Source organism: Acomys russatus, chromosome 6 (assembly GCF_903995435.1).
Source record: "Acomys russatus chromosome 6, mAcoRus1.1, whole genome shotgun sequence".
In the NCBI taxonomy this organism is placed as follows: domain Eukaryota; kingdom Metazoa; phylum Chordata; class Mammalia; order Rodentia; family Muridae; genus Acomys; species Acomys russatus.
The window spans coordinates 73489226-73514570 of NC_067142.1; the positions used below are offsets into that span (position 1 = coordinate 73489226).

The following is a 25345-nucleotide window of genomic DNA, read 5'->3' on the forward strand; positions in this document are numbered from 1 at the left end:
AGCTGACAAGAGAGAGGGGGAGGGGGAGGGAGGGAAGAGGAGGAGGAAGGGAGGAAGGGAGGAAGGGAGGTGTACTTGTGAGTTGCTGCAACAAGAATTTGGGGAGGGACAGAAGTGTACTCCCCAGAGAGGGAAATGAGACTTCAACACCCAGAATGGCCACAGTCCCTGACACTAGCACCCACTGTATAGCATCTTCTGACTCAGCAAGGCCCCTTCCCAATGTCAGACTCCTTAGCTGGGCATCAGGACAGCAGATGACCCAGTAAGACCATTGCTGATGGTCCAGGCACTCCTCTCTGCAGCTTTTGGCACCTCAGTGCTGCAGCATTTAGTGAGAGTAGGTCTGGTGAAAGTTTCATGAGAGTCCTGGGGCTCAGGGGTTAGGGCACAACTCAGTAAAGTGCTTGCTTTTCAAGTGTGTGGGCCCGAGTAGCATCCCAAGAATCCAGCTTTTGAAACAACACAAAATGGATATGTGCCTGTAATCTCAGTGCTAGCAGAGTGAAGGGTAGATACTGGGAGCTTGCTGGCCGGTCAGCCCAGCCTACTCGGTGAATTCCAGGCTAGTGAGAGATCCTGCCTCAAAAAACACAGGGAGGGTGGTACCTGATGAGTAGTAACATGGAAGGTTGATCTCTGTCTCCTTGTGTCTGCACAAACATGTACACAAACCCATACTTACACACACACACACATACATACACACACACACACACACACACACACACACACACACACAAAGAAAGTAAGTACAAAGGATGACTTTCTTAAACTAAACCTGGCCCATTGGTGACACAAACTTAGGTGGACAGCTATCAACCCGTGTTGCTTTTACACACTGAATGTGTACATGTCTTAATCGTGTGCTAACTGATGAAGAGGCAGCGTGGCAGCATGCAGTGGGGCCCTGAAAGACTTCTACTTAGCTGGGGTTTCCAACTGCCCATGGCTTTCTGTTGCTGACACTACCCTAGAAGGAAGTAGTTAGGGAAGAAATTGAGGGAAAAGCTAGAAATAACACTTCTGAGATAGAGATGGTAAACCATGAGGGAAATCCCAGAAATTGTAAATAGGTGTGGACCAACCCAGACCCTGGGCACAGGCTTCTCCCTCAATGGCATGGCACATCAAGGTCTTGCTGTTAGTGCCCTTGTGAGTGGTGGCAAGCATGGCCTGTGCCTCTGAAATGTCGTTCAGGCCACTGATGCTCCATGTGCTGGATTCACAGAAATATGCAAATTAAATGATGGGTGTTTCAGCTGCTGGGGTTGGGTTCATTTGTTACACAGCAGTAGGTAACTAATACATCCATCCACCCAGCTCGGCCTCTATTCCTCTGCAAACAGAATCATCCTGACAAGGCTGTCTGATGGGCACCTAGCTCTGTTCAGACACCGAGAGACACCTTCTCCCACACATTCTACTACTGACTTCCCCTTTAAAGGGATATTTCCTGCCATCTGACCACTTGCTATGGTCTGACCATGCAAGTTATCATTTAAATGTGAAATGTACCTCCCACTGGCTTATGCACGTAAAGACTTGGTCCCCAGCTGGCAGCTCTCTCATTCCTATGGAATATATATGTAACAGTAGAAGTGACCATTTCTGCCAGAGCACCCCCTGTTTCTTGGTCATCGAGATGAATCAGCTGCCTCACATTCCTGCCACCACAGACAGAAGCCACCCCACCCCTGTGGCTTCCCACCATGATGGCGAGCCAGAAGCCAAAACTAATTCCTCCTTAAGTTGCTTCTGCCAGGGAAAATAATGAATGCAGGAGCTTTACCAAAGCTGGGTCAAATGGAGACAGGTGAGGGGGTGGCATTAGGGGCGTCTACCACCTGCAAGAACTGCCTATAGGCACATCTTCACCTTAGGTCTCTTTGGACACATCTCCTTCACTCTAGGCCAGTCAGAGCTATGCTTGTCACCTTTCTGATGCTCAACCCTGCTCAGCTTCAGGGCTCCCATTTCACAGAGACTGGATCTGAGGCACAGAGTCATGGAACAGCTTGCCGGAGTCACCTGGCTTGTACTTCCCTCAGTAACAACAAAAACAACAAAACCCACTGTCTAATCTAGTCTCATATAAAGGTGCTGGACCCTAAGAGACAGACATTTGCTTTGCCCCCGTGTCTCATAGATCACTGCCTGCACTTTATTGAAGTAAGTGTGTGTGTGTGTGTGTGTGTGTGTGTGTGTGTGTGTGTGTAGGAGCCTGGAGGGGAGAATAGAAAGGACTCTTCATTGAGCGTGTCACATAAGCACATGTACATGACTACACACAGTAAAGATGAAGGCTGGGCAAAATACAGAGGCCTCAGTGTACAGAGGGTGTTTGTATACAGTGCGTACTGTCACTCTGTGCCAAATGTTTCTCTGTGTGATCTGAGAGGGAGGTGACAGGGTAGCATCCACATCCCCAGCTCCCTAGCACAGAAACAGTTAGTCAGTGAGGAGACCTCCTTGTCCATGTTGAAGAATCCTGGGGGCTGAAGAGATGGCTCAGTGGTTAAGAGCGCCGCTCTTCCAAAGGTCCTGAGTTCAATTCCCAACAAACACATGGTGGCTCACAAATGTCTATAATGTGATCTGATGCCCTCTTCTGGCCTGCAGGTGTGCATGCAGGAAGAACACTATACATAATAATAAATAAACCTCAAAAAAAAAAAAAAAAAGAATCCTGGTCCCTTGTCTCTGAGGTCAGAGACTGTGATTTATCCTTTTCTTAGTCAGTGTTGCTGACAAGAACAGTCTCTGGGCTGCAGAGATGGCTCAGTGGTTAAACGCATGCATCACTCTTGTGGAGGACCTGGTTTTGGTCCCATGTCTTAGCTGCTACAAATAGTGTTCCAATAAATATGGACATGTGTCTCCTTATAGCATATTCCATTCCCTGTGGGCACATTCCTATGAGTGGGATGGCAGCTCCACCTTTAGCTTTTAGACCGTTTCTTACTGTTTGTTCTCCATATAAACAATATGTGAAGGCCCCTTTTAATTTATATCCTTGCCACAATTTTTTTCTAGTAATAATCTAATAAATTTAACCTAATAGAATTTAAGTCGTTTATTATTGGTTGTGTGCATGTGTGCATGTGGAGGCCAGAGAATAACTTGGTGGAGTTGATTCTCTCTGGGAATTGAACTTATGTCCCAAGCTTGCACAGATAGCAGCTTTACCCTCTGAGCTACCTCACCACCACCCTCCAGAAATCATACCGGCTAGGGTAAGGTAATACCACCCACGTAATCTTGGTAAACATTTCTCTGGTGTCTGATGAGCTAAGCATTGTCCTATATTTGTTGGACATTTAGAGTTTGTACTTCCCCCAGTGACCTAACTTCCTGCCACTAGGACCAACCTTCTAAACGTAGCTCTGTCAACCCCTGAAAGTGCTGCAAGTCAGCAACCAATTCATGGCTATTTGTATATGGTCTTCAGCAGACACTTAACAATACCATTGGGAAAATCATTTGTTATTTAGTTTTTCTTAATCTTAAAACATAGGAAAATATATATGTGTATAAAGACACATATATATTATGTGTCTGTATGTGTGTGTGTGTGTGTGCGTGTGTGTGTGTGTGTGTGTGTGTGTGTGTGTGTAAGGATTACTGGGACTAAAGAGGTGGCTTAGTTAGTTAAGTGTGTGCCACATAAATATGAGAACCTGAGTTCAATTCCCAGAACCCACGTTAAGGGAAAAAAGGAAGGAAGGAGAGAGAGAGAGGGAGAGAGAGAGAGACAGAGACAGAGACAGAGAGAGAGAGAGAGAGAGAGTCGGGGCTTATCATGTCAGAGCTGGGCTGCAGAGACAAGTGGATCACTGGGGTTTGTTGGCCAGCTTTAGTCTATTCAGCAAGCTCCATGACAATGAGAGAGCCTGTCTCACAAACCAAGGTGGATGATACCTGAAGAATGAATGACCTCTGGCCACCACACACCTGTCCACATGTGCATCTACACCCATGCATGAACCCTACCCCCTAACACACACACACACACACACACACACACACACACACACACACACACACACACACACAGAGAGAGAGAGAGAGAGAGAGAGAGAGAGAATGCTGAGACCTCAGGAAAACCACCTATCATCTTCATTCCTGTCTCATTTCCTATGGGAATGAAATGAGATGCTTTGCGTACATGAGGCAGGGTTAGGCTTGTCTATACAGAAAAGCTACATAAATAATGGCGGAGCACTTTCCTGCCATGCTACTGCCATGTATGAGGCCAGAGGCTCCCTTCCTAGGCTCCTCCCCCCAACCCCACCCCAACACAAACAGAGGGGGATAACAGATAGAGGGGTGCAGCTTGCAGTCTTCCTCACAGCATAGATGGCTTCTTGGATAGTTTATAGCATTCAGCATTTACAGTGGTCCTCCATGTACACCGCCAAACACCTGGACCTTGTATCCCTAGCAAGGACACCTCTAACGTCATTGGAACACCCAGTCCAGCTGGGGTTGTGGTGGCAGCCTGACTGATGCCCTTGTCTGCATGCTCTTCGCTGCTAGGGGCGCTTGGAGGGTGGCGCTGTCCGGATGAAGCAAATGATGGGTGAAGAGGCCAAGGGGGTGGCAGGAAACTGGAGGGTTCCAAACACGACTCCAAAGCTGATGGGGGATGCTGTCCATTATGACTGCAGCTAATGAGAGGTGTTCATTGGGACCCTGCGCTATCCCTTATGTTCAAATTTACCAGTATTGCTCTGGTTCCTCCTTGCCTTAGGTTCCCAGAGACGGAGGCTCATTCCAGCATTGTCCCTTGATACTCCCTCACCTGTGAGAAAAACTGCCAGCAGCACAGGGGTCCGCTGGGTGGACGGCCCCCTGAGGAGCACCCAGAGGGGCCTTGGGGAACCATTTGAGATTAAAGTCTATGAAATTGATGACGTGGAGCGCCTGCAGCGACGACGAGGGTGCACCAGCAAGGTGAGACTGCTTCCTCCCCAAGGGTTGGTCGCAGTTTCCCACAGATCCTGCCCTAAGGAATAGGAGTTCATGAGGGCCTTGCCAGGTTTCTGGTGTGGGCAGTGGGTGGTGACAGGGCTCTGGTCTCAGCCGTAGACTTTGGTAGGTACTGCAGGCTCCTTTTCTGGAACACATTAAAAGCTAGTGAGTTGGAGCCTGATAGGCTGAGGGCTTTTCTTTACTGGCTCCTTGTTCTGACGTTTTGCACACTAGTGCAGAGCAACATTTTGGGGGCAGCCATGACCCTTCTAGGTTAGGACAACCTGCAGTAGTCTCCCTGGAGTTGGGTGTCTGTTGAGGTAACCAGGATCCCTACCATGTTTCTGGGAAGTTGGGCTCCTGTCTCAGCCCCTCTCACAGGCTTTCTCTCTGGAGGAGGCTGCAGGGGTGAGTCAGAGCAGAAGGCTCCCCCCCCCCCACTCTTCCTCCTCTCTATGGCCCATCTCTTCCTCTGTGCACAGGAGGTCATGTGCTTCAACGCCAAGCTGAAAATCCTGGAGCATCGGCAGCAGAGAATTGCCGAGGTCCGAGCCAAGTACGAGTGGCTGATGAAGGAGCTGGAAGCAACCAAGCAGCACCTGATGCTGGACCCCAACAAGTGGCTTCGTGAATGTAAGAGCCATTGGCACATGTCCATCCTTGCTGTCACTGAGGTCTCCAGTTAACACAGTCTAGGAGCCTCACCCAGGACGACAGCCACACAGACTGTCCACATTTGAGGCGTGGGGCCTGCGGGATGGAGATGTCTTACAGAGCAGCAAGACTATCAGGCCAGGACGACAGAGGGGTAGTGAGAGTTCCTGTGCAAGATGTTTTGTCTTGAGGGTCTCAGTTCAGAGCACCAGGAAGTGAAGTTGATTTCTCCTGCACTTGGCAGAAGATCACTGACAGGAAGGCTCATAAAGCACAGACTCACAAGGTTGATGTAGCCAAAAATGGACCAGAACTTAATAGACTAGAATGTGCCACCCACAAATTGCTCCTGGGGACCCCAGAAGTCCAAAGACCAGCTCCATAGTCATCTCCATTAAATCAAGAATCCAGATGACAGCGACCACCTGATAGCTATTCACAATGGTGCTGGTCTTTTTGAGAGAGAGATTTGATTGTCCCTAATTTAATTGTTCCTAACCATTCCATACACTGCAGGGTAAGACTTAGCTCTGCTCCAGCTGGTACACTGATGTGGGGCTGATCCCGCATCAGCAGCATTCCCAACACTCTCCCCCGTGCCCGGCTCTTTCCCCGAACTCCACCCTCAGCTACCTGCATACCTCTTGTGACAGTCTCCTCCTGCATTGTCACCAGCCCTGGTGCTCCCTGCTGTGGAGGAGTCTCACAGGTGGAGCTTAGAGGCTTAGATTTGTGTCCCAAAGAGCTGGATTAAGAAGAGGGTGCACTCGGGAGGCAGAGGCAGACGGATCTCTGTGAGTTCGAGGCCAGCCTGGTCTACAAGGTAAGCCCAGGACAGCCAAGGCTACACAGAGAAACCCTGTCTTGAAAAAACAAAGCAAAACATTTAAAAAAAAAAAAAAAAAAAAACTAAACAACAAAAAGAACAGAATGGAAGTGATACCCGGAGGGAAGGCCCAGGTACCAGCTCCTGACTGTGCCTACCAAGAGTAATAACCTGCCTTCGCACTGCCTTTCTTGGTAGCTCAGAGGGCAGAGAATCCTCCTATTTTTGAAGTTGCATCTATGGCTCTGCTCAAGGTCCCACAGACCTGATTTCAATACTGGCTTTTGCTACATGCTGGCTCTGTGGCTTTGGGTGAGGTGTTCAACTTTCTGGGTCTTGGTTCCCTTAACTGTAAAAGAGGAGAGTGGTCCTGTCTATCCCACAGGGGCGGGTTCTAGGCTAGAGTGAGTGCGTATGCTGCACGTCCCAGAGGAGGAGTTTGGCTCCTTGATAACAGATGCAGTTATCCCAGCGTTCAGGCAACTAGATACCCTGTTAGGCAGATGCTTCCTCAATGCCTGCTTGTGTAATGTGGTTAGTTCCTTGGGTGGAAATTTGGACAAAGACACAAACTCTCCCACCAAAAGTGTCCTCATCCCAGGTGGAATGAGACCAGCCCAGGAATGAAGACATAAGCTAAACTCTGCCTGAGACATAAACAGTTTGATACCTCTTTCTCCTCCTGCTCTCACCTGCTTCTTTCATGGATCCCTGGATCCTCCCTGAGCACAGGGGTATCCCTTAGGCAGCACCCTCATTTTCACTATCTACTTTTATTGTTCAGGAGCAGCTTATGCCCAAGGCGGGCTTGAAAATGACCTTCATTTTCCAAACTCAATTTTTTTTTTTTTCCTGGGATGTGAATGAGCCCATCCCTACACATGGGCCTCAGATGCTTGGAGGGGGCGATCTCTCTCTTCCTGCCTTGGTACATGTCAAGAGTCAGTAATTTTTTTTTTTTTTTTTTTTTTTTTTTTGGATGCTGATTAAAACAACGAATAGAGGGTTTCATGAAAGGGGAAATACAGATTAAAGAAATAAATTTAAAACAGGAATGGGAAAGAAAAAAAATCAAGGAGGCTGCAAGCACACTCTCCCTGACGGCAGGCAGGCGGTGCCATAATGGTGGTGTGCTGGGGTCCACCTCCTTCCACCTCTTTACAGTGGGGCCTGTGATGGCGCCTGCTGTGCGTATGGTAGGATGAGGCCCTGATTTCAGTACGCTGGGATGAGATGCGGAGGCCCTGAGTTTATTTCTAGTTGCAGTCCTCATTAGTGATATAACCTTGGACAAGGACCCTCCCTGACTAGATCCATGGCTAAAAAGAACTCCACTCCAGTACAGACCCTTGTGTTTCTGTCCCGGGTGTGGTTTTGTACATTCATCGCATTTGTGTTGTGTTATTCACATCAGCAACTCCAGATGAATAGGAGAAGGGGGAAGGGATCCCTCCACTTCCTCCTCTTGTGTTGACGTTAAGAAAACAATGCCAGGAGGTAGCGCTGTCCAGATGGGAATCCTGCTAGGCCACCCACACCCCTGTTAGTTGCTGTCCATGTGGCATTCCCCACATGGACCTTTTGTAGCACCCCTAGAACTGGGACCAGGCTGTCTATCACTATGCTAAGCCATCATGGGGCAAAGGGACCCCAGATACATGCCCCTCACGAAGGGAACACACGTGTATGAATCTTTGGTGCTATTATAGGCCTAAACCCAATGTAAGGCACCATGGCCACACATGACTCAACTTGTCTTTTGAGCTTAAGGGGTATCTTAACTATTAGTACATGTGTTTTAGACATCATATATACGCCCAGTGACTGGTGACTGAGACTGGTGAAACTGGCTCAAGTGATGGTTCATGCTGACCACCTCAGCTCTTTCAGGAAGAAGAGACAGAAAGACTGGGGTATTAAGGCCAATATCAGCTACTCTGAGAGTCAGAGGCCAGCTGGGACACAGAAGACCCTGCCTAAGAAACAAAAACAAGCCAACAAACAAAAACAAGCAGTGTGGGGTGGGGGGGTGGGGGAGCAGCACATAGCCCAGGAATGGGAACCTGCTTTCTCTAGGGAGGTGGGTGATATGCCTGTCACTCAGGCGACATCACTCTTCAAAGGGGGACCCTTGCTGTCACAACACAGTTGCCTTGGCTTACAGAGTGGTGGAGTGGGGACCTCACAAATCTGTGTTGGAGGCAGCTCAGGTAGGCATGGGAAGATTCTAGACCACCTCCCTATTCCTTAAGACCTGTCTCTGAATGTCAAGGAGCTAGAAGCCGCAATGGGTCTTCCTTTCCCAGCAGATGCTGAGGACCAGGCAGGAGGGGGATGTTCCTGTTGCACAACTGAGGCCACCTTAGCCCAGAGGAGGTGGGGGAGCTAGCCCTTCCTGTGGTAGCTCTTCCAGCTCCAAGAGCTCTTTTCTCTTTCAGTCGATTTGGAACAGGTCCTGCAGCTGGATTCCCTGGAGTACCTGGAGGCACTGGAGGGCGTGACAGAGCGCCTGGAGAGCCGTGTCAACTTCTGCAAGGCCCATCTCATGATGATCACTTGCTTTGACATCACCTCCAGGCGCCGATAAGGACGGATGGGCTCGGAGCCATCAGTCCCTCGCTCCCCTAGGACTTCAGCAGGACACCGCCCTCCCAGGCCCTCTGTGCTGGCAACACTCAAGACACTAGGAATGAGGATGAAGGTTGGTGGCAAGTCTGGAGTGAGCGTGGAGCGAAAGGCGATGATTCCTTTGTTTTCTGTAGGGAGGAAAGGTACAGACAACACGTGGAAGAGGAAATGAGTGATGGGAATCCCCATGGGACTGAGGAAGCACTTTGAGGAACCTTGAAGAACTGTACATAAAGACCCGTTAGCAAAGAAACTCTTACCTTACGGTTGTGAGGAAGGGGAGGGTGACGTGGGATTACCATTGAAAGCAGAACACCACCAAGACGACCCAGAATGAGGGATTAAGTGCCTTGCAAATCTTTACGATGACCCAAACATTTGTGTTCGTACTTTCTTGTGTCCAGATGGTGCTAGTCAAGAAGAAATCGACAAAACAGAAAACTCAACCCAGTTTTTGAAAATGTATTTACGGCTTGTTTGCTCTTGGTATTTTCTCTTGTTTCTGATTCACTGTGTGTTATTGTTTGTAGTGATGTCTCCTAATCGGTATTGCAGCTGAATAAATGTTAACTGTCTTTCATGGCTATTCTGGTGAGGCCACTCAGAACGTGGAAACTGTGTTGGCGTGAGCCAGTGTGTTTCCCAGGGCAGTTCAGAAGGGCAGGTGACAGGTGAGATGCCACCTTCCATAAGCGACAGGTCAGCTGGGGTCCCCCTGCAGGGTCAAGCATGGAATGGGTGCACATGAGCTTTAGGGACAAGAAGTGTCTTTAAAGGGAAGGGGTCTGTGTGACCTGGGCCCCTGTTCTTGTTTGTTGTATGCTTTTGAAACAAGCTCATGTTTCTTCCTAGGTCAGTTTCTTTCTGGATGGAAAGTTTGGACAATTCCAGATGAGTCCTGTTTCTCTGTTTTCGTGGTCTGTGGTGTTACTGACGCAGAGTGAGGCTCTCTGTGTTGAGGCTCTCGGGGTCACGCAGGCGATGCTCAGCATGTATTTAGAAAAAGGATGCTTGGGGCTATGGAGCTTTTTGCCACCCAGAGTCCTTTTCAGTAGCAAGAGGCCAGTTCGCCCCTGTCCTAAAGCTTCTGTGGCTTGTCCATGCAGCCTTGGCACCCTGAGGCAGAGAGAGGAACCCACCCCTGTATTGCAGAACCCTGGATACATGTGGCAAAGTTGAATGAATGTGGAGACCTAGATCTCCGCCCCACCCCCACCCCCAGCCAGCCAAACAACAACAAAAACAAAAACTGAGGGCTTCATTCTCAAATGACTCCCCTCCCTTCAGGGTTGTTGGACCACGTTAGGTGTATAGGGTTGGGCATGGAATGACCAGGCATTGCTTATAGGCTGCTGGAACAACTGAGCATCCTGCAAGGACCAGGAATTCTCCTCCTTCTCAGAGCCTCTGCAGCCTACCCGCGCATACACATGCTCCAGGTGTTAGGAGGAGGACGGACAGCAACCTCACCCTCCCTGTAGCACATTTGGGCCAGCCCTGTTAACAAACTCCTCGACCCCAGACGCTCCCCAAGGAGAAAGAACTTTGTATTTCTGGATCAGCCCTCTCGTTGGACACATGTACCCAGCACAGCATGGTGTGGTGTGTGGTAGGCAGAACTCACCACACAGGAACTGATGTCATGTGAGTGCCACGTTACCCGACCCTTGATGCAGAACAGGGCACAGATGACACCACCACCTTGACAGTTTTAGAGGTTAGCTCTGTTGGTCAAAAGCTGGCCCCACGAGGGAGGCGATGAACCAGCTGTCCTACCTTGCACATTCCTAAGAGTGGACTCTTATGCGAAGGGGTCCCAAGCTGCTGGTTGAATGGCCTAAGCCCTGGAATAGCCCATTCCCCCGCCCCCCTTCTGTGCATCCTGCAGCTCTTAAAACTATGTCCCCTGGGAAAGCAGGCCCTTTCCAGACCTCCTACAGCTCCTCCCCAGTGCCATTCTGCAGGAGTCCTGGGCTCAGGGCCCACCTCAGCCTCATGACACATGTGTGCATGGGCCTGCTTAACAGCAATGTTCTTGGAAGCTTCTGGGCCCATAGCGATGCCAATACTTTGAACATCTGTTTTGGTTGCTGGTTTGAAATATACTTCTATATTTTGTGTTTTCATGAAAGGCTTTGATTTGTTTGTTTTTTTTTTCTTTTCCCTGCTCAAGAGCAAATTCATTTGACTAGTAATCCATGAGGTTGGCTTTGGGCCCTGCTGCCTTTTCCCTTTAGCCCTGAGGTCACCAAGCCCCAGTGAATACTTGAACAGGCCACTAGCGGTGCCTTTCCTGGAGGGAGACCACGCTGACCCATCTGTAGCGATAAGACCCTCAGCCAGCAGGTTCTCCTGGGAGAGTGGCCCTCAGTTGCCCCCAACCCCGTCTTGGATCCTATTTGCATACATTCCTAGCAACTGTATGCTCCAGCACCAGTGGCTTGGCCATATTATCAGCGTTACTTTGCCAAGCCAGGTTAGTTCCCAGGACACCACATCCACATGGCAGAGCATCCCACAGGATCCAACAGGCTGTAAACACCTTAGCCTACCGCATTGCATTATCTTAGCTGATAAGCTTTGTGGAGAATTCCTGCATCCCATGATGCACCTGTTCCTTTCTTTGCTTATGAGCTGCCTATGGGAGGACAACTGTTTAGGCACAAACAAGTAGCTTTAGCATCTGAAGACAGTGCCAGAATGAGGTGGTACCAGGCCTGGCTTAGAGGCACAAAAAAATAAAAAATAAAATAAAAAAGGCAGGGTGAGGGTGGGGGCGGGCATAAAGGGAATGTCAAAGAACTCAGTTCTAATTCATTGTCTGTCCACAGAAGGCCCACAAGTGTCCCTTTGAAATTAATATTTAGGTGTGCATGCCTTATGTGCATTCTGCTCACTCTCCCAGGACTCTAGCCCTCCTTCACAGACTTTAGTGTAAAGCATTTGCAGCCTAGTAAAACTAAGCTGCGAGACAGGAGCATCGTTCTCCTGGGAGGAGGCCCCTGGTTCGTCCCACCTGGGGGCAGGTGGCTTTGCCACTCTCCCAGGGAGCCTGTGTTCGCTTTATCTTGGCTTTCAATACCCACCTAAGAGTGGAACGTTTTGATCTTCTCCCTGCCTGAACCCTCCTGGACACCCCAGGAAACTGTCTTCCATTTTCATCTCAGGAGAGCTGAACCAGACACATACCTCTCTCTCTTGGCTTCCATCTCCGATTGCTGTTCTGAACTCGGGGACATAAGTTGCAATTGCCCCTCGAGACACAGCAGTGCCCCAAGCCATGGTCTCCGAGCAGGAAAGGGCTCCTGAGCTAGAGTAAGAAACACCATTATAGGCTCAGAAAAGGGGGCAAAGGAGTGGGCAGCATCAGGCAGGAGCCAGACCTTATTTGTCATGAGTCAGCCTTAAGCCTGGGTCTAACATCCAAGGAGGAGCTCTTAGGCTGTGTGGGGGTGGTTCAAAAGGACCTGGCACCCAGACTGGACTTGCTGCAAGGGTTTCCATACAAACTCTTAGCAAGAAAAGCACCTGCCATGTGCTCTCACGTCCTTGGGGAACAGCCGCCTTCTCTGGCCTGCGGATTGCATGCTCCTTGTTAATTTGGGTTCCCTCATGTGCCTGCCTCACAGGCTTGCATTCCAAACCTGCCGTCTGCCCTTGACCCCCTTAGCGAAGGTGCGGTTGGCAAGGGGCCACAGTCGGCTCATTGCGAACAAGGCCTTTGCCGATCTGTAACCGAGCCCGAAGTGAAGTGAACGTTCTTCGGGTTTCCTTATTCCACCAAGAATTGTAGTCTGTAAAAGAAATTACTAAAAGTAAGTTCCTTCCAAAATTGAAAACAGATTTCCCAAATGTTGTTCTTTCCTTGGGACACATGCAAAAACATTTCCTCCCTTTTAGGGTAGTTTATCTTTAAAACCCAAAGCCAGGGCCCATTAGAAACAGGTTGAGAATCCTGCGTTCTGTGAGTCGATGCTGACTAAGCCGTCATTGTCCTGAGGTCTCCCTGGCACAGTCCAGCAGCATGGCCTAGATTTCCACATTACAAGGGGAGTGCTCAGTGCTAACATATGTGCGACAGAGAGAGAGGTCCACACAGCCGCTCTTCTCCACGCCAAGTTAAACAGCTGAGGGCAAGTTTCACAGACACGGCTGGTAAATTGTTCTAATTTTTTTTTTAAGTGATAGAAACACAATGTTCTTTTGCATTAGATAGAGTACTGCTCTCCTGAACATCATCTGTAAGTGTTTTACAACGTTACAAAGCCATTTGTGGCAACGAATACATTGCATCCTTTAGCCATCTTCCTGATGTGTCATATAGAACCTATTTCTAAATGACAAACTCTGAATTATTTCCATAAGAATAAAAGCAGGATTCTAACCCAGGAAACTCTCTTAAACCCAATATATCTTCTCCAAAAAAAAAATTTTTTTTGAAAATTCCTAAGAATTAATTTACCCATCCCTAAACAAACAGATCCTATGCAAAATCTGAGGTGATGTCACAGTGTTGGACACAGCGTGACACTGTGGGTAGGGTCACCACTAATATTTGCCACATACAGCAATTCCTGGGGTCACATGTGTGGATGTCAACATTCCAATGCCAGAGTCATACATCTGTTTTATGTACACTTAGAGTGACCTTCCCTCAAGGAGTCTCCTGTCTCTGTTCCCCACACTGCCAAGCCTCTTATACTGCCAGCCTCTTATACTGCCAACCTTGATTTACAGAGAAATTGTCATTGATTTGTAACCTCAGAACATGGTCCTGTAGCACCACTTGTGTTTCTGGATCCATTTATGCATCGTGGTCAGGAACGCCCTCTACGTGTTCTTAGTTGAAGTGGGTGCTTGCTCAGTCTGTGTTTGTCGTTTTTTTTGTTTTCCTTACTCCAGCAAAGTCTTTTAGCAGAGACATGGGCCAGGGGAGGGAGGATGGATATGGACAGGGGCGGGATTCCCGTCCTCACAGTGCAGAGCTTTGCTCTGAATCGCAGCTGTCTCTCCAGTAGGCAGCCAAAGGGACTGAGACAAAGTTCTTCCTTCCGAGTTGTCAGGGTGATGAATTTGGAAATCAGGTTCTGTGGGCCTCAGTAACAGAGGATCCAGCCTCCTCCAACGGGTCTCCACCCAGTCCCTAAGGCAAGTGCAGACAGTATTAAGTTCTGCTTATCCCCAAGACCCCTGAGAGATCCTCCCCATGGATAGATGTTGTGGCTCTCTGTTCTAAAGAAACCAAAGCACTTTAGTGAGTCTTGTAGCCCATAGTACTGATGGCATGTGTCCCCTGAGAGGCAGAGAGGGGTTTGGGCCAGTAGTCTCATTTGAGAAGCAGCTAGAACTAGGAGGAAAATCCCAGAGCTAGAAGGCAGGGAGCTGAGGCCACAGCTGGGGCCACATCACTAGCTTTGAACCTTGGGTGGCCCTGTTGCATTTAGCTGGGCCTCCCTGTAGATGCTTGGGGGGGGGGGTGGTCAGGTCATAAAAGCTGCCCTCCTGGGGTAGAAGAAAAGGAAAAGGGATTGGTGTAACTGGTGGGACATGCTTTGAAGAAATTAGAAGCTCTCTCCAGAGAAGGGGAGAACCCTAGGTAGACGAAGAAGAAATTTACATTGATAGTCACTGACTGGTGAGGCTCACAGCAGAACTGGGACATGTGCCCAGCCACCTAGAGTGTCCCTACTAGACCACCTCGTACCCAGGGTGTGTACACGAACACACGCTGCTCTTCCGAGCCAGTGTGTGTACATATGTGAGTGTGTCTGTACAGGGGGTGTGCAACATAGATGAATAACATAGGACAGAAACCCCGAGTCCTAATTCTAACTGTGGCCTGGGACGCATGACCACGTCTTCTGGGACTCGGATTTTCTAAGCTGTAAAATGAGCACAATTGCGGTACATGATCTTTGTGGGTCGCCCAGCTTTGGCTGTGAGAGTCCACACCAAGTAATGTATGTATGTATATATAGATATGCTTATCTGTAGACGCGGGCCCATCGGGAAACTGGAGACAAGGCCTGCCCAACTGCATCGGTTGTATCAGAATCGGTGACTTCACAAGTCCACAAGCCTTCATTTTCAAGATGGTGGCATTTGGCTGTCATTGTTTCAAATTCACTGTTTCACTGGGTAGAGGATTGGTGCTGTTTTAAAAAACTAAGTTCTTAGCTCACACGTGTTTGCCGTTGCTTTTTAAAACACGAGTCATTTGTTCAATAGTCAAACTTTTAACTCTTCTGCCTTGGGCAGGTCCCCAACAGCCTGTTTTGCAGGCTGGGCTTTGTGTATGGGCTTTTACATAACTATATACAAGTTAGCTGTTGGCTTGATCATGGTAAATATGAACAGATTGCCTGGAGAATAGTCCAGAAAAGAACTGAATTCTATAGCTCTCATCAACTGGTGACATGAAACCATTAAGCTGTGTGCGATTTCCTGGTGTGACAATGTTGTTCGCTGGCTACGGTCTCTGACTTTGTGGCACATGAGGTATAAAATGTTGTAAAAAAAAAAAAATCTGGTGTTTAAAAGAATCAAACTATGGTGGCATTAAATGTTCACTTTTATTCTACTCAGAGTCCTGCTTCCTTTTCTACCCAGGAGGTCCTTTTGTGCACAAGGGGACTACAATTCAAGGACTGGGTGCTAAAGTCATACCTTAGTCTGGAGGACCCTAGGCCCAACAGGTCCTCTGGGATTCACCTGTCTAGTCCCTCTGTGGATTCGTCCTCCAGCAAGTCAGAGACTCAGGCAGAGATGGATGGAGGTAAGAGCTAAGTCACAGAATCCTAAGAATGGGCCTCTGTCCCGGAGAGTCAGCTAGCATCTTCTATCTCCGGTCAGTAAGTCCGGTGTCACACAAAATCAGCATGTTTGCAGTGGCTGTGTGTGACCCGAGCCTGGACACAAGGGTTTGTCATTACACTGGTGCTCGTCTCAACTTGTGACTGAGCACATCCTGGAAGAAGGAGCGAAAAACATCTAGAATGTACAAATATCTCCTAGGGCAGCTCCTATCCCCAAAGACTGGCTCTTTCCTCCAACGCAGACAACAGTGGACACCTGCAGTCATCAGGGTGCACCTGTGCCTAGGGAACACTGTGCCAGGTGGCCAACCAACCAAACACATGCTCCTGTCTGGGATTGCTCTGTATCCTGTCCCTGCTCTGACAGCCTTGCTTGGCTTGTGGGCCCTTAATATCCTAGACAGGACTTTCCTGGATTCCCAGTGGGTTACCAAGAAAGAAGCCATAAGTTGAAATGGAAATCAGGGTTCTTAGTGGTAACACCTGCTGTGGGAGCTCAAGGAGAGACGCTGTGTACTGATCACTCCCTCGGGAAAACAGAGAAGACAGGCCTTGGGGGGGACTGCCCAGTCCTTTTGTTCCTCCATCAAGATCCCCATCTCTCAGTTCTCCGGGGGTCAGGCACGGTCTCAGTTCACATCTGCCCTCACTGAGGGGGGGTTGGCAAGGAGAATGGGTGTGGTCATCAGAAGTAGCTTGTCTTTTGCACTGTCCTGTGGATAGATTGCTATCTACATTACTGTGTGTATCTGTGTGTGTGTGTGTCTGTGTGTCTGTGGTGCACATGTGTGTGACCTAAGTGTGGATGCCAGAGGTCAACCACAGATGGTGTTGTTTGGTCACCGCCCACCTCATTTTTTGAGGCAGGGTTTCTTACTGGCCTGGAACTTGCTGAATACACCAGGCCATCCTGCCTCTCATCTCCACCTCCCTAGTGCTGGCATTACAAGCACACACCGCCACACCTGGTTTTTTAAAAACATGGCTTGGTTCTGGGGAATCAAACTCAGGACCTCGTGCCTTTGTGGCTAGCACTGTACTGACTGGCCATCTTCTGAGAATCCTTTCATTTGTTTCATATGTGTGACCACGCAGCTCTCAGAAGCAACCTAAGAGAAGAAACATTTATTTTAGCTCATGGCTTCATGGCATATAGTCCATCCTGGAGGACGTATCAGGTAGGGTAGTTCATCCACAGTGGTTCTGAGGCAGCTGCTCCCCCTACCAGGAAGCAGAAAGAAAGCCAGGCTACAGCCCTCTAGGCCAGTCAATGACCTCATGTTCTGAGGTTCTATATGGCAGCAGCCGAGGACCAAGTGTTCAAACACAGGAGCCTGTCGGGGATGTCTCACTTCTAACCCATGACGTCATTCTTTTCTATTCCGTCATCTCAAGGAGGACACTAGTCAACCTGTCCATTGCTAGTCTGTCCACCACAGTCCTGTAATGCTCATGGGAAGCTGCCCTTGGGACTAAGAAAGTCATGAAAAGCCATGCAAAGGGATTCCTTAATCCTGAGTTAGCAGGCTAGGCTGTTCCTATTCCCAGAGAGCCTTTGTGTCTCCTATAGCAGCTGTCACAGTGTCCGAGGGTTCCACCTGCTCCACTAGCTGGAAGCATGTCTACAAAATCTTTATAAATATGTGCAACACGTGTTTGTTACTCATGAGTATGGTCATAAAGACTTGACCTGGATGTTGTGGTGGCTGCTGGCATTCTAGATGTTTCCTAACATCCAGATCCAATCCTGTAGCTCACAGGGCACTGAGCCAACACCAGCTGAATGAGTGAGTCAATCAACCATCTTGGGGCAGTAAAGCCGTGGGAGAGGCTGGAGGGGAGGCACAGAAACTCCAGACCCCTTGAGGAAGGGCCCAAGGACTGACTTTGGAAACCCCTAGCTAAGAACAAAGCCCACAGTTCACAGAGGACAGGCAGCAGTACCCAATGCCCTTTGCCAAGGACAAACCTAGGCCTGTGGCCTATTAGTACACACAGCCCTGGCTTCTGAATTCCCAAGGTGGACTACTCTCCACAAGGTGAAAGTGCAGGTTGTTTCTGAGTCTTGTGGCACATCTATAAAAACAAGCATTGAACAACCCTTTTGGAATGCCATTTACCCCTTCTGTCCGCTGAAATAAAATAAACCCTGGGCTTCAAGAGCTCTGCCTGGCTATACCCAGTTACCCATGACCAAAGGGAGAATGCATAACGGCAGCAGCAGCAAAGGCCTGTGCACACACTCTTTTTTCCAGAGTGGGCCTAGGGCCCAGGGCCTCAGGTGGGAAGTATTTTCTAGAGCACAAGGAAAGAGGAGGAGGCAAAATGAGCATGGTCCACCTGCCTGGGGGAGGTGATTGACAGGTCACCATGCTGCCACCCAGGGGTGGGGGTGGGGGGAGCTGCTGTGCAGGGCATATCTGCCTGCAGGGTACACAGCACAGTGGCCGCTTTAGTTTTCATCACTAAAATTATTGAAACTGCCCTTTTTCCTTCTTTCATGATGGGGCCCAGGGGCTGGGTTTGCCTTCTAGTTTTTAAGGTTTTGTTTTGTTGTTTTGTTTGAGACCAAGTCCAGGCTGGAAGTGAACTCATAACTACTCCTTCCTTGGCCTCCCAAGAGCTGAGGTTACAGGTGTGCTGCCATTAAGTACCTTTATTTTTTAAGTGGAATTGTAAAGCTGGAACTAGAAAAGAAAAATCACCTTTTATCTCAGACCAACGAGAAGCACTGTTAGTATTGTCATTAGTTTGTGCTTTGTGTGTGTGTCTCTTTCTTGCTTGCTCTATATCTCTATTACTTTGTGTGTTTCTGTGTCTCCTCACTCTGTCTCTCTGTCTCTCTCTGTTTTTCTGTCTTTGTCTGTTTCACTGTCTGTCTCTGTCTGTTTGTCTGTCTCTGTCTGTCTGTCTGTCTCTCTCTCTCTCTTTCTCTCTCTGTGTGTCTCTGTGTCTCTGTCTCTGTGTCTGTGTCTGTCTGTCTCTGTCTCTGTCTCCCTCCCTCTCTCCCTCTCCCCTCTCTCTTTCTCTCCCCCCAAGTCACCTTAAACATGACCCATGCGTAGGAACAGCACAGCTCATCCCCTAACAACAGGACTGGGCCAGCTGCAGCTGCAGAAGGTAGTATAACGTGGACTGGGTCCCATTAATGAACCCTGTTTCCAGTCATGGACCGTGAGCTGGTGCTCCCCTTCCATGGTTATCAGCGACACTGTCACAAACACACTGCGCATAAATCTCTTCTTTTACTTTTCTGACACATCCCTGAGGATAAATTCCTAGCTGCAAACCAGCTGTAACAAGAGGAATCAAACATTACAAGGCATTTTACACACATCGAGTGGCCACGCTTTCAATCGTCCACTTAAATGATGAATAGAAGATTCCCTGATGGCCCCGAAGAAAGCTTGTTCGTCTTCCTTACACCTGTTTCATGGATTGACTTACCTGTTGATTCCACAAATGTACAAAAAGGGGAATCCACATGGACAGCATGCCCCAGAAGATGCACCATGTTCTTGGCCTGTGCGTCTACATATTTTAACACAGGGCATACACATCAGTCTCTGAACTTGGCTTCTGGGGGCTGGGGGCGCTGCGTGTGCCTTAGCACAGAGCTACACACAAATTGAGCAATGACACAGGGGCTTTGGGCAAAGCTGTCAAAGGAAAGAGAATTTTATGTACGAAGGAAGCCTGTGTGCCCTGGGAATGCTCTCTCTGAAATTTTAACTCCTGTCTCTTCTCTACCCTCTCTGTGGACTCTGGGCTAAGGAGTCCTAAAGCGAGGTGTTGGCTTGAGACCCAGAGCTAGCTGTAGACTCTGAGGGTGTCTAAGCATGTCTGGGTTCTCATGTGTCAGAGGCCCTAGGCCTGGTCTGTCTTGTCTGGTTTCACCTGGGCATTTTCAACAACTGAAGGCAAGTAGTGTGCAGGAGTTCACTGGGATCCAGTCTGTTATCAGCAGGGCTAAGAGGACAGTTTTTTTAAATTCACTTTCTGCTGTTTCTATAAACAATAGAAACATCATTTGGATCAAGGTTCAGAAGGACGGAAGTCCAAAAGCACCATGCCGGGGTCTGACAGCCATCATTTGATGGAGTGGGGAGGAACGTGGACAAACTAGGTATCCTGAGGAAGGACTCCTGGGACAGGCCTCTGGTCCTACGTGTGGTATAAAGGAACCTTCCCCCAGGTCTCACCTCTTAAATGTGCCAGGTTGGGGACCAAGCCCTTACCACACAGACCTAGAAGTGGGGCACGTAATATCTAAACTCTAGCAGTAACAAAACCTGATGGCTTTTCTATAGGGACTTCTGGAGTGTAGATCGGGTTAGGGTTTGGGTTAGGGTTAGGGTTGGGTTAAGGTTTTGGTTAATGTTAAGGTTTGGGTTAGGGTTATAGTTAGAGATAGAATTATTGCTAGGGCAGAATGCTGTGGCACATGTCTGTAGTCCAAACACTCAAGGAGGCAGAGGCGGGTGGCTCTCTGTGAGTTCAAGGCTAGCCTGGTCTACAGAACAAGTCCAGGAAAGCCAGGGCTACACAGAGAAACCCTGTCTGGAAAAACAAAACAAAACAAAACAAAACAAAACAAAAAAAAAAGAATTATGGTTAAGGTCAGGGGTAGAGCTTGGGTTAGAGGTAGGATTTTGGCTAGGGGTAGGGGTAGTATAAGGGTTAGGGTTAGGGTTTGGCGTTGGCTTAGGGCTAGGGTTTGAATTTGGTTTTGGATTAGGGCTAAGGTTTGGGTTGTAGTTATGGTTAGGGGGTAGATGTTAGGCTTAGGGTTAGGGCTTTGGTGTGTGTTTGGGTTCTGGTTGGGGTTAGGGTTACAGTTCTGCACGGAGACCTGCAGATGCTAATAACAACTCTGTAGCCGTGGATTCTACTTAATTCCTGTGTAGCCATTTCTAAAGGATGGCTCAAGGCTTTTGTTTTTCTTTCATGCTCTAAACCTATTGCTTATATGGAATACTTGAAAGGCGAGTATCCTCCAAATAGCAGAGCTGTCTTCCAAAGTCCCCAAGCTGGAGAGAGACCGCAGCACCTGCTCAGAGTCCACCTGTTTCCTCACCCTTGCTTGTCCTAGCGGTTGACTGACAGAGTTACAGATCCTTTCCTGCAACTCCTCGCCATATGATTTGGGTTGCAGCTTTCTCTTTTCCACACCAGGATGAAGAAAGAAAATGAGGAGTCGGCCTCATACTCTGTATGAAAAACTGCAGCTTTAGCAAACACTGTTAATTCAGATCTACTTGTCTGTCAGAGAGTAGAAAAGGTAACTGTGCCCTCAGGGAACACGGTGCTCCTGCTCTTGGGGGCTCCATTACACCCCAGGCTTCCCTGAGATCACTTGTTGAATGTTCCCAGGCCAGAGAAGAGAAGGAAGGTGTGCTCCGACCCAGTTTGGGACTTCATCTCTGGGTCCCCACCAAGCAGAGAAGAATGTTGTGTCATTGAGTGGACTGGATTGTAAGGGCATACTTGAGTCCAGCTAAATGTTGCTAATGCCTGGCTCAGCAAACTCTAGAAAGTTCCACCCACCCTATGCATACACAGTTCAGAACTGATATTAAGTGTAAGCCTGCCTGGGGGGAGCAAGAGGCCTGGGAGCCTCTTGGGTGAACAACTTCCGTGCCTGGTAAGCTAAGACAGCCCTAGGACTGTTGTTGCTTCTGAGAAGGGATGTTTGACTCTGGTGGCAGCAGAAGAGGCCTTCCTGCCTGAGACGCTTGACCTGCGTTGAGGCTTTAACTGACATTCTCTGAGAAATGATGGCTTCATTATCATCAAAGTTTTCTACCACTCTGAGGTTCAAAGTTTCCACCACCATGAATTTCCCTTCTAGAATCCTGAAGTGCTGCCGTGAGTAACACTCAGTCATTCTTAATTGAGTCCCTCTCTCCTGGGGCAGGGCCAGTGGTGAGGGATGGAGAGGATACTCTGCCATCCTAGCCACCTACCCTTCGCCCAGCAGCTTTACAGGTTCGATGCAGGGTGAGGCGACTTCTTTATGAAACATTTCAAAAGGAGGTTTGATTGTCAGAGCCACAATGGCTGAGAAAGCCAGTTTCAGAAATCTCAGGGCTTCCCCTAGCAGAGGAAGGTCATTCATGTCAGCCCTGACCCTCAGGCACCTGTGCTTCAGGCCATGGGGATGACTAAGACTCAGGGATGCTCTGGGGAGAGGGAGGAACATCCCTTCCATGGCTGTGTTCGCAGTTGTCAGTGGTAGGATGCTCCTCCCCCATTAGGATTGGTCACCATATGCCGTTATCATTTTCCTTCTTTATTTTTGTGATGCTGGAGATGGAGGCCTAGACTAAGCACCCGTCTGACCACAGAACGGCATCCCATGCCTCTGTACTGCGGTCCATCCCCAAGTCCTGTGCAAGTCTATTTATTGCGTTCAGGGCTGCAGTCTCCCTGCTCGGTGCATATGCATGCTATTGGTTCAGCTTCTCTGGGGAACCCTGACTAATACAAGACTTCCCTTCCCTGACCGTGGAGCTGCTCTTTCTCTGGTTAAAAACTCCCTTCGGGAGAGCCCAGAAAGGAAGTAGGGGGCGGGGGGAGGAGAGGAAAGCCCTCATTAGGACCCTCCACCTGGATGGCCACTGCATGGACCCTAATTACTGCACCCGAATTAGTCTCCAGCTTGCAAAGGAGGGCGTCTCTAAGGTCCTTATTAAAACCCGCAAAGCTTCTTAGAGATGGCAAAATGAGAACGCAGGAGTCTTGTTTGAGCTGACAAGAGCATAAATAGGTCCTGAGGGCAGCTGATCCCCACTCATAGCCCGCCTGGCCCAGCTTCAGCTGACCCATTCCTTTGAGGGAAGACCTGTGAGGGGGACCCTAAGGTGGAGGCTCTGCCTTCCACAGTCTTTGATGCTGTGCGCTGGTGGGAGGGATGGGCTAGCTGAGAGCTTAGTGCAGGAGAGAGGGAGGGAGGGAGGGTAGTGGGAGAGAACTGTGGAAACGGCAGGAGCGAGACCTGCTCTGGTGACTCCTCACACACCCACTGCTCAAGTCTTGGTGATCTCTGCAATGGGTCAGACATGGTTCTGGAAGTAAAGAATCAGCAGGGAATGAGACAGACACTGACGAAACCCTTGTTGGGCAGCAGCACTTTTTCATGCCTGCCCTCAGTGGCAAGGCACAGTAGCAATGAGAACACCCTGTGTATATAGCCTGCCACCTTGGCTTCATGGATGGAAATCTGTTTTTGAAAGCTGCCCCTCCTGCGAACTCGGTTACCCCTTCGGCTCCATACTTCAGTCATGTGGGCTGTGTGTCACCTGTCCCTGGTGGCCCCTCCCTGGTTGGAGGAGGGGCGGGGTCGTCATCTGCCACCAGTCCTTGGGGACAAGGGAGCAGAAGCAACAAACTGGGCAGTCAGTGCCCTGTGAGCAGGACCGGAAATGACGACTTCTGGGATCAACTTCTGGGAGGCAGGTCAATTTTATTAAGGGTGAATAAGGGTTATATAGAACCTTGGTGGGGGTGGGGGGGGGCGGGGGGGGGGGCGGGGCGCCTTTCAGGGTAGGTAAAGATGATTGGCTGGAGGACTTAGGTTCTGAGATGCCTCATTTACATGGAGAGGATTCCAGAAATCCCAGGTGCTTACTGAATGGGTTTTTATTGGGAGAGAGGGACCTGTGATTTCCCTGAGGACTACACGACATTCCTCAGGTAGAGGACATTCCTCAGGTAGAGGGCATGGGGATCTGGGCTCCCCAGGCAGAGAAGAGGAAGCCTTGCTAACAAAGGGAGTCTTCCATTTTGCACTGAGCAGCGACCTCCTTGCTGTCACACTGTCTGAATTTCTTACAATATCCAGTGTTTGTGTCCAGGTCATCATTGCTTAGAAGGATGCCCATCAGATTGGAGTGAGGACCATGCTATTGGCCTGGATTGCATTTAATTTCATACTAAAAGTCCCTCCTCCCAGCACAGTTAAATCTGGATGTATCTATGGTTACAGCTTCAATATGAATTTAGAAGGGGACAGAGTTTAGCCCAGTTCTTCATTTGCCCCTTTACCTGTCTCTTGCAAGTCAGGTGCCCCCTCCCTTTCAGGGCCTTCAGTGAGGACTCTATAAGAGAGTGGTAATTTGAAGGATAAATGTCCTCACAGTATATCTTGCATTTGAATGCTTTGTCCTCCGTTGGTGGCCCTGACTGCGGAGGCTTGGGCAGTGATGCGTGTCACCAGAGGTAGGTTCTGAGAGCTTAGATGTGCCACTTTGAGTTTTCTCTCTCTTTCCTGTTATGCGAGCTCCCAGCAGTTCTGCTACTGTGCCTGAAGGCTACTCTCACAGTTCCCCACCATGATGAAACCATAAACACAGAATAAACCCTTCCTTCCATGAGTGGCCTTGGCCATTGTACCGGCTGGTTCTATGTCAACTGGATACACATTATAGTTATCAGAGAGTAAGGGGCCTCAGTTGAGGAAACGCCTCCATGAGATCCAGCTGTAAGGAACTTTCTCAATTAGTGATCACAGGGAGGGCCCAGCCCATTGTGAGTAGAGCCAGTCCTGGGCAGGTGTTCCTGAGTTCTATAAGAAAGCAGGCTGAGCAAGCCAGGGGAAGCGTGCCAGTAAGCAGCACCCCCTCCATGGCTTCTGCATCAGCTCCTGCCTCCAGGCTCGTGCCCTGTTTGACTTCCTGTCTTGACTTCCTTCAGTGATGACCAGCAATATGTAAGTGTATGCTGCATAAATCTTTTTCTCCCCAACTTGCTTTAGCAATAGAAACCCTAACTAAGACAGTCACAGTGTTTAGCTCAGCGATACAATCACAACCGACACAGCTCCAACTGTCCTTGAGGCCCTGGAGGATGGGAAACACCCATCCATCCTACAGTCATTCTGTAGTGATGCTATCTCGTGCTGGGATGTGTATCTGCAGCTAGTCAGGGAGCTCTGGCTGGTCAGAGATGCTGTCTGCTTCCCTAGTTCCTACTGCCTCATCTTCCATAGAACAGATCTTTTTAGTGGCTGATTGATTCAACTGCTAGAAGTATTTGAAGCAAACCAGGGGCTGGCAAGATGGATCAGTGGGTGACAGCACTCGCTGCTAAGACTGACAACCTGAGTCCCAGAGACCTCATAGGAGGAAGGAAGAGAACTGACTACTGTAGGGTGTTTTCTGATCTTTTTTGTTTACGTAGCATGCACGTGTACGCACACGTGTACGCGTGCACACAGAGTAAATGTTAAAAAGTAAAGCAAACTAGAAAACCAAAGAACTGGATATTATTTAATCTTTAATGTTAATTAAAAATACATGCTCTGGGCAGTGGAGGTGCACACCTTTGCTCCCAGCACTCGGGAAGCAGAGACAGGTGGATCTCTGGTCTACAAAGTAAGTTCCAGGACAGCCAGAGCTACACAGAGAAAACCTGTTGGAGGTTGGTCTGATATACTTTGATGGAGATT

The 25345-nt window shown here is 49.0% G+C and overlaps 1 protein-coding gene across 1 annotated transcript in view; it reads left to right on the forward strand.

Moving 5' to 3' along the window:
- Kif26b (kinesin family member 26B) overlaps positions 1-9885 on the forward strand; it is a 405568-nt gene extending 395683 nt beyond the window's left edge. The window contains exons 13-15 of the mRNA XM_051147982.1: positions 4754-4956; positions 5457-5607; positions 8893-9885. Coding sequence (XP_051003939.1) covers positions 4754-4956; positions 5457-5607; positions 8893-9041 — 503 coding nt within the window. The 3' untranslated portion in view covers positions 9042-9885. The remainder of the gene's footprint in view (positions 1-4753; positions 4957-5456; positions 5608-8892) is intronic.
- The last annotated feature ends 15460 nt before the right edge of the window (positions 9886-25345 follow it).